Here is a 10,693-nt window from a genome sequence, read left to right as displayed (position 1 = left end):
ATCTATAGGTAAATGATAGTGTCGAGGCGCTCTGCTCTGGACTTCATTTGAATGGAAATTACACCACTTTTTGGTATGAAAGGAAATCGCTGAAGCGATAGCAAAATGGATGAGAAATTGTGTCTGCGCTGTAGATAATATCTATCTCCCTCTCTTTGCAGGGTCTTCTGCATTTAGACCACACCATGGATGAGTGAGGGACAGCAACCTCACATCGAAAAAAGTTTGGGAACAACATTTTTTTATTTGTGGGAATTGCTTGGAGTCAAAGGAGCATAAGACAATAATAATTAACTGGTTGAAAAAAGCCAAGTACCAACACAAAAAATCAAAGTGAACATACACACCGACTGATTTTGCATGAAAATGAGAAAAAAAACCTTCAGCAATAAATAATGACATAAAAAAACAACATATTGCTAGAAGAGAAAGTCATAAAAATGAGACATGAAATTAAGCTACACAATGAACAGAAGAAAAACAAATGCAAAAAGACAAGTTGAGCAGACGAGAACATTGACGTCAGTTAAAAAAAGGAAAATAAATAAAACACCTGTAAGTCAGTAAGGTGCTAGCAATAGATTTCCAAATCCATCATATTCTGTCTTTGTTCTCTTGTTCTGTTTTTTAAATTTCCAATAAAAAAATAAGTAACATGATCAAAGTAAATTCAGAATAAGGAGGAGTTCCTAATACAAGATCTGAGGGAGGTGTTTTTCTATTTGACTGACAGCTTCTGATGGTGAAATATTCATGCGACTGAAGAGAAACACCATCCAGAGAGACTAGACGTCTAATCTAACAACATTTGCTCCCCGCCTAAACAAATGTTCCTGTGCACATTATTTTTTATCTCCAGGTGTCCCTGGTTAAAAATAAAATATGAATTCTTCGTCGCGTTGCTACAGCAGCTGAATCAAATCAAATGATCTGTCTATACAAGAGAACTTAAAAAAAAAAAAGTCAACAGAAACTTGAATTTTCTGTACAATATGGACCTGCAAAGCACAACGGCTATGATGTATTAAAATATGTAAACATATTTGCTGTTTTTGACACAGTCGTCTGTGACAACAGATAGAATCACACTGGTTCACACTGGAGTATTTAGTCTGTTTTTTTTCCTTTTTTTTCAAGATTGCAATAGTTAAATCCCCGCTGGACACAATTCTCAAACATTTTAGGAAATGTATAGAAAACTGGACAACAAAAAAAAAGACATTAAATAAAAAAACAAAATGCTATCAGAGATTTAGAATTCAGAGAAATAACTGTGATGTGCATTTTTCCTGGTGGATCCACTCTTACACCCTTGAACACCATCTAGAATTTGGTTGCCATGCATAGCAGTCCAATCCTTAGCTGAGAGGTGGGGGGGAGAAATATTGTGATACATTACTGTATCACATCTTGCAGAGCGGTCAACCCTGACTGGACATCATCCTTAAAAAAAAGGACCTATATTCAATAAATAATAAATTACTTACTAAATGAATAAATAAAACCAAACAAAAAAAGAAATGAAACAACAGCTTTCATTACACATATACTTTAGCTCATATCGCATCCATGAAAGCTACATTTAATGAAACCGTTTGTAATGTGAAATCATGTTTTGACTTCCAACTTTCCCGACAATCATAGTTTCTTGAGGTCCCTCACTTACACAGATGCCAGCACCACGTCACATACACCTCACATGCATGCTCAGAATGGCCGAAATGACAGTGATCGTATTTTACAGGGTTACAATGGACAAGGTCGTTAGAACTCCAAGGATCACACACCTCTTGACAGTCACTTAGGGTCGCGTGGACGTTTGAGCGATGTTATTCACACTGCTAAATGTCTCCAGCAGGGACTCCTTAAAAAGATCCACGCTGAGTCCCGTTGAAGTTGTACTGCAATGTCTCTCTGTAAATCTTACAATAGTAAGTGTGCTTCCGTAAGCTAAAGTTCTTTTGTAAATGTTTCAGTGACTCAGTAAGTCTCGAGTTCTCAAGAGATTTTTATCCTTTTTAAATCACAGTTGCCAATATGGTACTGTCAAAATGTTTATAACTGTGTTCCAAACAGTTTATTTTTCTATGTGTTGGGAAATGATTTGATTTCTATACATAATATTCCTTGTCCTTGTCTTTCGGTCTCTTGCTACCAGCACTACCTTTGGCGCTGCCGCTGGGTGCTTTATCCTTCACCACAGCGCCATTGGTTTGCGCCGAGTTGCTGATGTAGTTGCGCGTCTCGTCCACCTGGTAGGAACCCTCGTCCCTGTTCCTGTACTTGTACATGGCGTAGAGGAGGATGAGGATGCAGAGGGCGGCGGCCGAGACAATGCCCACCACCATGCCCGTGGTACTGCTGGATTCCCGGATCACCTCTTTGGCCCCCGGGGGCACCCGCCGCACCACGCCGGGCACAGTGGGCAAGGCGGCGGGCACCGTGCGCAGCATGGGCGAGGTGATGAAAGGTCCCCGTGGCTTGGTGCCGTCCAGATCGAAGGACGTGGGCAGGGGAAGCAGGACTATGTCCGGCTGCGGGGGTTTTACCTCGCGGTTGTTCATTTTCCCGGCGGGCAGCTTGGGTGGCGTGTCCGAGGGGACCGCCGGCGTGCCCCGGAGGTCGGGCAGAGGCGAGGTGGATGTAGTCCTACCTGCCTCAGAGGCTTTGCTAGGCCTCAAGTCCTTGGCCTCCCACTTGGGCGCGATAGCATTGTAGCCGCCTTCATAGGCCGATGTGGTCAAGATCTTATCTGTTACCAGGGAGAAGGTGGTGTAAAAATCTTCATCGTCAGTCGGGGGCAGGCTAGAGTCGAAAGCTTCTCCAGAGCCAAACCCCGAAATCACCATGCCATCATCATCATCATCATCACCATCATCACCACCATCACCATCATCACAATCATCGCGGCCTCGGTCCGACAAGCAAGGTACCCCCGCCTCAGTGGCCATGGCCAAGGATTCTTTGGTGGTCTCAATAATGGTGAGGACGGGGCGAAGGGTTGGGGGGAGGGGGATGAAGGGAGAACGGGTGGATACAGAAGGGATGTCTATGGGGTCCTCGACTAGTATGGGGATAACTAGTTCCCCTCCTGGAAAGCGAAAGAGAGAAACAGACAAAACTCAGAAGGCAGAAAGTCTTCTCTCAGCAAAGCAAGAAGCAGCCAAACACCAAAAGAAACGTAAATCAAAGAACGTATAAAGCAAAGCTCAACAAAGGGAGAAAAATGAACAGAAAATAAAGAAAGAAAGAAAGAATGGAAAATACTGTACCAGTGCAAAAACAAAGAAACTCAAACAAGACCCAAACTGAAAGGAAAACAACAGCCATAAATAAAGTATACATTGCATCAAAAGGCTTTGAGGGATGCACAAGGGTGAGCCACAATAAATTGACTCCACAACCTAAGTCCTACATATCCTGCATGTTCTCAGGTCAGGACTTCCTTTACACAGTGTTCCTTCACACCGCACTATACACTACTCATGGTAATCATATGTCTATGTGCTGCCTGTATAACTAATTATGGGTTATGTTTAGTTCAATGCTACAATGCTGCATTTTTTCCACATAAATGAATAGCTCCGTTGAGGCGTGATGCATTTATCTTCAAGTGTGAATCCTTTTCAGTCCATTCAAAAACTGAGCACTGAAAGATGCGCTCTGTGGTTAAAAAGGAGCAGAGGGTAATAGCATTTGTTTGCAAATTAAGTGCAAGTCAGTGGGCCTGAGAGCACGTTTTTTTTAAGGTGTTTTTATTAAGCTGTTGAGCGATGCGCTTTTTAACCCTGTTCAATCAGAGGTAATGGGTATGACAAAGGTGGATCCAGTCTTTTCTCCTTAGGCTATTTGTGTCATACAAACAAGCTGCACTGGAGGCCCAATGCCATGCATCCAGAGCTACTGTAACGGCTTCATTCGGGGGTGTTAATGAAACGATTTAGCCGAGAACTGGTTCCGCTTATAGATTTTCTAAAAAGGCAATTTCAAAAGGGACTACCTCGCTAACCCTCTAATCTGGTTCATAGGTAACCCCACGGGAGGACTTTGTTGGCGTCTGATGTGAAAAACAGAACTTGGTTTAATAACACTTTGATCTAAGTTTAAGCCAAACCAAGATCTTCCGCTCAAAGTAAGTTTGTAGTTTGTTTGCAAAACACTAAACAACTGTCTGAAAAGGCGACAGAAAAAAATTAACTAAATTTGGGATTCCAGGAGACAGGGTTAGGGTCACACACTGATCTACAAAAGCAAACTGTCCCAGCAAAAAGTCTCCATTCACATGTCATAGAGAATAGCAGGTACAGCATTTAGTGGGCTCCCCTACTTGCCCTAGCCTCTTGCCTTTTGACCCCTACAGTTACCACGATGGCACAAAGTCACCGGGCAGTTCAATCACACCTGAATGTTTGCCAATTTGTACTCTCTAGTTAGAAATCTTGCTTTAAGCAGGTTGAGTTTACCATTTAGTACTGGTATTACCATATTATTCATAAGATTAATGTGCTTAAAAAACATTCCCAAATTCACTCATTCTAATAAATCCATTGGGGAACGCTTGATACCACACGCTTTATTGGTTACCGTGTTGTTGGGCGACTTTGAAACATTCAGATGTCTATTGAAGCTGCTTATCCTCTTGCCAAAGTGACTTGTTTGTACATTGCAAAGGCTCACAAACAGGGCACTATAAAGAGATGCAGACCTTTAGGAACAGTAAAAGAAAAAGAACACAAGAAATGAAGGAAAATTGAAATAATAATTAAGGCATTGCAAAAAGAGTTTAGAGTTAGAGCAAACATTGTAAAAAAAACATTCACAAAGTAAAGCCACAGATAGAGCTATCCAGAAAGGGATTAGTAATAAGTAAGTAGAAACAACAGGTAAAAACAAAGTCAGCTCGTAAAATCATAAAGCCTACCAAAAAGAAAAAGAACATACCAAAGCATACCATCAGTTTTTTCAACTTACATCAACAAATTGCCCGCATGATTTTGGCAGGAAGAAAAAATGTTTACAAAAGAAAGTTGTGTAAGAATGCCTTTGGACAAGTTAGGTTAGTTTCTTTTTTAGCAGTTTCTGATTAAGTAGTATATATTTCTCTTTTTAGACAGGATGGCACAGGGAGGCAACAACACATACATCCACACATCATGACATGAAAAATAATCTTCACCATTCTGTTCAGGATATCTTTTTTTTTGATAATCATTATTTTTTTTTAGAAAAAGAAAACTGTATATGTATAATTCTTGCTTTGATATATAAGTCTCTTGGTAAATATCTACAGCCGGATTAGATGACTCTTTTTTCTTTTTTCGCTCGACTTTTTACTTCAGTAATGAACAAATGGATGACTGTACATATCTTAGAATCTCTACGTAAAGGGGTCGGGAAGAGGGAGTGTGAAACAGGGTGGGACCTATGAACATACTAGGAAGGAAATGACATAGATGGGGGTGAACGTGTACATCAGTTGCCATGTCCATGTAAAGGCGGCACGAAGCGGTCGGGCGGCATTAGAGCTTTTGGCTGTAAGGAAGGGATGGGGATATACAAACAATGAGCATATACATGCCCATTTACAAAAGAGAACAGCACTCTCAACACTGACAGTTTTACAAACCCTAAGCTGCAACTTCTTTGCCATGCACAAAAGTAATCGACTAAATAAATCCAAATTTCAATCAGAAGATAGCTATCATATAACAGGAAATATTAGAAATCAGCATAGAAACAGTTTGGAACACTTTTCACAGATAGTGGTGAGGGTCTACTTTGGAGGTGTCTTCTCTTTTTTCTCTATGGAGGATGTGAATTTTGAAACCAAATGCAGCTGTGTAATTTTGATACCAAATCTTAAACAAAACCTCCTGTTTACAAAAGTAGTAATAATTCATAGAGAAAAGAGGAAGCGTCATTCTAATTAGGGAGGAAATCATCATTACATTGGTAATTCTTAGCAAGTATTTAAAATTTGAACATTTTCAGAAAAAAGAAACATAGATACACATATATGTGTTTTTGAACATATATGTACAAAAAGACAAAATAAAAGAGAGATTGGCAAGCAAGAAACAAAGGCATTAAATTTATCACACTATCAAAGATGAACAACCAGAAAGCACACACTGCGGCAGACAAAGAGGAGGGGGGACAGTTTATAGGCAAAGTGTCACCACCTTCGCTTAACTAATAATAAAATACTTTATTATTAGTTACTTATACATTTCTCTTGTTAGTATTCTTTTAAACACGGGACAGGGCGTGCAATCTGGATGTACGTCAGAGAAAGAGAGGTCAATCAGACATGGTTTTTATTTTGGAGTTTAGTTCCACTATAAGAAGTTGGGTTAATGCATGCTTAAGTAAGTTGCATTTAGGGAGAGTAATATACAATAACAATACAGCAAGCCATGGGACAGGTGGGTGGGGGTGGGGGGTGGGGGGTGGGGGTCAATTAGAGGTCACTGCCACCAAAGGGCTGTGGGATATTTGGTCAGGCAAAGAAACCATTCATCATGGGTGATATATATCCAACGTTATGTGGCATTTAGGCCCACTGCATTCGCTAATTAATCATGAGGGGAAGTAGAGTATAATTAATGAGCTCATTTTACACTAAATGTTTGGATGCTTTAACCAACAGCCTTCGTTTGACAGATAAACATGTTGGAAAGGGAGTTCCACAAGAGGGCTCGGGATGGAGATTATCTATGATTATTATTAAATGATTATTATTTGCTTTATTTATTTCATTATTTGTAGAAACTATAATCGTTGTTAAGTTCCTTTGGTGACTTTCAATAGATGTGAGGCTCTTTTTTTCTTCTGATTTCAAGTTTTTTGTTAGTCTTCTGCAAGCTGGTTACCTCATCTACTACACGTAACTAGGTTTATGATATTATTGAGGAAATAAAATGTGCATTTCCTGATCGTTAAAACATGTTCTGCAAAATGGACTAATTTCTGACATGCTCAAAAGTGGCTTCCTCCTGTACGAATGCAGCGCGTGACTTCAGCTTACAGCACATAGCTTTGATATTGTTCTACTGGCAGAGACAAACTCCCGCCTTGTTAAATAAACAATAACAGCGCACAGTAAGTGATTTCATCCGAGGCTTTATTTATCCAACTCTGCCCTTGCTGTCATGGCCTTGTTTGCATCCTTTCACTCCTTTCTAGGCTAACGGCTTTCGGCAACTGTTAGCTTTGCGCTATATCAACAAAACACTTGTTTGGGAGGGGAATCTCTGCAGTCAAGGGTCTCCAGTCAAGTCAGTGCAGAGGACCTTGATGTTTTGGTAAACACTTTAATCCTGTGTAAGCTCTTGCACAAGCGTTGCACATCTTGCTGCCTTTCTGAAGCAGACAAACACTGTGCTTTCTAATGGGTTTGCTTAACCAGAGTGCGTTTGTTTTCTGCACTCGTCAAGATGGATGGGATTTTACTCTAAGCCTCTGCCTCACTGGCAAATAATTCTGCTAGATCTACAGCTAAATTTTCAGTTTTATGTCTTTCTAAGCAAAAGAAGTCAGGACTTTAGATTAATAGATGTCTCTTTTGGGCTAGTGCTTCCTGAATAGCCTTTGAATCAATGAGACAAACTGATGCTATCTTTTAAACCACAGAAACGGGAGCATTAAAAACAAACTGAATTCCATGCATTCTGCTTTTCATAATTCTAAACAGGAATATCTGCGGACAGCTTGCTTTTGAAGAGGAATTAAGTAAATATAGTTATTTCTAAGTGGCTGATTGAATGACTACCTAAGCAGCTTGAAGGCTACAGATGCAGAAATATCAGCACTTTCTCTCTCTTCCCCCTCTCTTCTCTCTCTTGGCCTGATCCGCGTGTCCATCCAGCGTTTGCTGAGGCTTCCGAATGGAGATGAATCCCAATGGTGTGTCAGGGATTTGACTACGCTACACCATAAAAGAGGAAAGCCGGTGCACCAGCCCCAACCATGGATGAGTCAATGGGATTTTAACGCTGCAAATTGTGGGTGAGTCAGTGGTTTTGGGCCCTGAAATCTCATTGTGGCTGCACGCATTGTGCTCAGACACCTGCTGTAGCAGATTCATTCACCTCTACCCACCACAGGTAGGGAGGTGATTACCAGCGAGCCAGCAAATCACAAATTCTCACTGTGGACACATTTCTAGGGACATGCCAGGGATTATGTTGGTACCCAGTGCAAAGGCAGAGAAACATGTATCTTAAGAAGCTGTGCCCTTTACCCTGTCATTAAATTATCTTATCTTGCCAATGCACACCCCGGCCAAGAGAGGTCCTATTTCTCACTAATGGAGAATTCATTTCTGTTCTAAAAGTGTTCTGTTTACACCTCCAGCAAGCAGAGAGGTCTGGCCTGTAAGGATACATGAACACCCTCCGGCTGCAGTAGGAGTGTCCTGAAGCCACGGTGCATGGCAGATAGCTCTTAATCTGTCATCATGGGGCTGGGCGCAGTCTGGCGGATTAAATTGGCATCTCCAGCAGGCGTGGCGACTGCCCCTGTCAGACGGTCGATTTGCTTTACAGCCGTTAGGCTGCACCTCTGCACTCTGTGGACATGTGTCAGCTGAATAACCTTTAAACTGATCCGAGGCCTGTGTTGAAGTGACAGTTGGGCCGATGGGGCTTGACGATAGCCATAGCTGACGCCACAAGGAAGCTCAGTGATCCATCCCTATCATACTTTATTCTGTACCTCTGCACATGTTGGGGCTCTTAATATACTGCAATGAAGAAATCTCACAACATGCAGTTCAACACCAAGGCCAAAGAGATGAAGAGAGATGTATAAGATGTTAGACCTGTTTGATCTGTTCTCCACTTCGTCAAAGGCTGATAGGGAAATGGTGCATGCAGGACCATTCACAGCCCTTTTATTAAACACACACTCTTTAAACAACCCATTGACTGTCACAGGGAGTGATACAGCTACCCTGTTTGCAGAGATTTGTTGAAGGTTGTCTGCTCTAGCGGAATGATAATGTTGTGTTAAATCAAACACCTACCTGTGTTTACACTCTGTAGCAACATTATTATAGTGCAGCAAAAAGCCGAGGTGTGGAGGCTTGGTGATGCATTTACAGGAGTGTGTCTTCCAACAGTCAACGTTACTTTTCTTTAACTATGATGTTAACGATCTTCCCTCATTCTTAAGACTGATTTGGGGGCCTTTTAGGGCCAGTGCAACAAGTTGTTGTTGGAAACTAGGCTAAAGTTGCCGTCCATAAAACCAAAAGGATAAGTGAAAGAGCCTGAAACGCTCAAAACAGTTGGGTGAGAATTCTCTTAGTTTGTCACCTTTCATATTATGCTCAGTCCTTTGATCCATTAATATCACAGTAATATGGTTTAGATCAGCTTGAACCAAATGGCTTTTGTTGGATTGAATCACCCAAACCCTAAACGTATGCAGCCAAGAAACTGGTAATTTGTCTCATTTGAGAACAACCAATCTTTTCAATTGTTATTAAATATAACCAATACAATGTACCTTTCCAATGGCCGACATATTGAATTGCTGTAGCTTACACACAGGTGTTACCAATGATGGCTCCATTCCATTAATGTGTTCCAGGGCTTGCCCTTAAAGGAATATGAAGCAAAGCCATTAGTAAGGCTGCTTATAACATCCATGTTGTTTCTGATATACATTATTGTATTAAATGTCTGCTCTGCATTTGTCAATTTTTTTTATTTGACTAAGATTAAGTACAAGATGGTCATTTCAAAAAAATATTCTTCTAATTTAAATGCATCTTCGTCTGGTCTGATTAATACTATGGCTAAAAGGATTTAGAGCAACTTGTAGGGACAGTGTGTACAAATCAAACATTTAGAGTTCGCACTTCAAAAAATCATTTGCATCAATTAATAAACGATAATTACATATTAATCACAAAAATTGCTCGGATTACACGGTAATGAGAATCTGTGACACTGTTAATCACTGTGAAATTAAATCAGAAATTGCTATTTTGCTGTTTGTGAATGCAACTGATCATTGCATATTTTCCTTCAGTGGGAGTGCTTTTATTATGAACTGGACTTAAAGTGATGTTGATGTTTGCCGGCTCTTATTCAGAGGACTGTCACGGCACTGCTTATTTGCCCTCTTGTGGAACTCACGTGGGATAAAAGGGGAGAAGGTAAGGTTTAACAGTTTTTTTTAAAACACAGACAACACGACCACGAGACAGCGGACACAGACAGGCTGGCAGACGGGGCACTGACACAGACAGCAGGCACAAACACAGGAGCTGCCACGGGGCTACGGCGGCGGCGTGGGACCGCCACTGTGGCCCTGAACACACACACCTGACATGTAGTAGAAGCCAGCAGCTGGGGGGGGGGGGGTGGGGGTTAGCCTGACACTTATGGGTGGAAAGGAAGCAGTACACATAATGGATGCCAATCATATCCATGCAGAAGCCAGGGGAGTTTTGGGGGGAGAAGATTATAAGTTAGTCTATAGAGCTACGGCACAGTCCAGTACAGTGTGCATGCCACAAATGCCTTCTACTTGGAGCAACAGATAGAATAGAAAAACAGATATACTTTGTGGCAATAAAAGTCTTTTTATGCCATCTGCATTCAAACAGACATGTATATGCAGAAAGGCTAAAAGAAAGAGGTGGGTGTGTGTGGGGGGGGGGGGGTGAATCGAGGATGGAGGG

The 10,693-nt window shown here is 41.3% G+C and overlaps 1 protein-coding gene across 8 annotated transcripts in view; it reads right to left on the bottom strand.

The window, feature by feature from the left end:
* Positions 1-224: 224 nt before the first annotated feature.
* The window catches only part of nrxn3b (neurexin 3b), a 286,482-nt gene continuing 276,013 nt past the window's right edge, over positions 225-10,693 (bottom strand). For 4 of the 8 annotated variants that reach the window (XM_063902196.1, XM_063902198.1, XM_063902199.1 and 1 more), the window contains one exon: positions 225-3,091. In XM_063902196.1, coding sequence (XP_063758266.1) covers positions 2,112-3,091 — 980 coding nt within the window. In that variant the 3' untranslated portion in view covers positions 225-2,111. Of the gene's footprint in view, positions 5,533-10,693 lie in introns of all 8 variants that reach the window. The other 4 variants (XM_063902201.1, XM_063902204.1, XM_063902202.1 and 1 more) reach the window with 2 other exon arrangements.

Source organism: Eleginops maclovinus, chromosome 15 (genome assembly GCF_036324505.1).
Source record: "Eleginops maclovinus isolate JMC-PN-2008 ecotype Puerto Natales chromosome 15, JC_Emac_rtc_rv5, whole genome shotgun sequence".
Lineage (NCBI taxonomy): Eukaryota > Metazoa > Chordata > Actinopteri > Perciformes > Eleginopidae > Eleginops > Eleginops maclovinus.
This window is presented reverse-complemented; position numbering and strand designations above follow the sequence as displayed.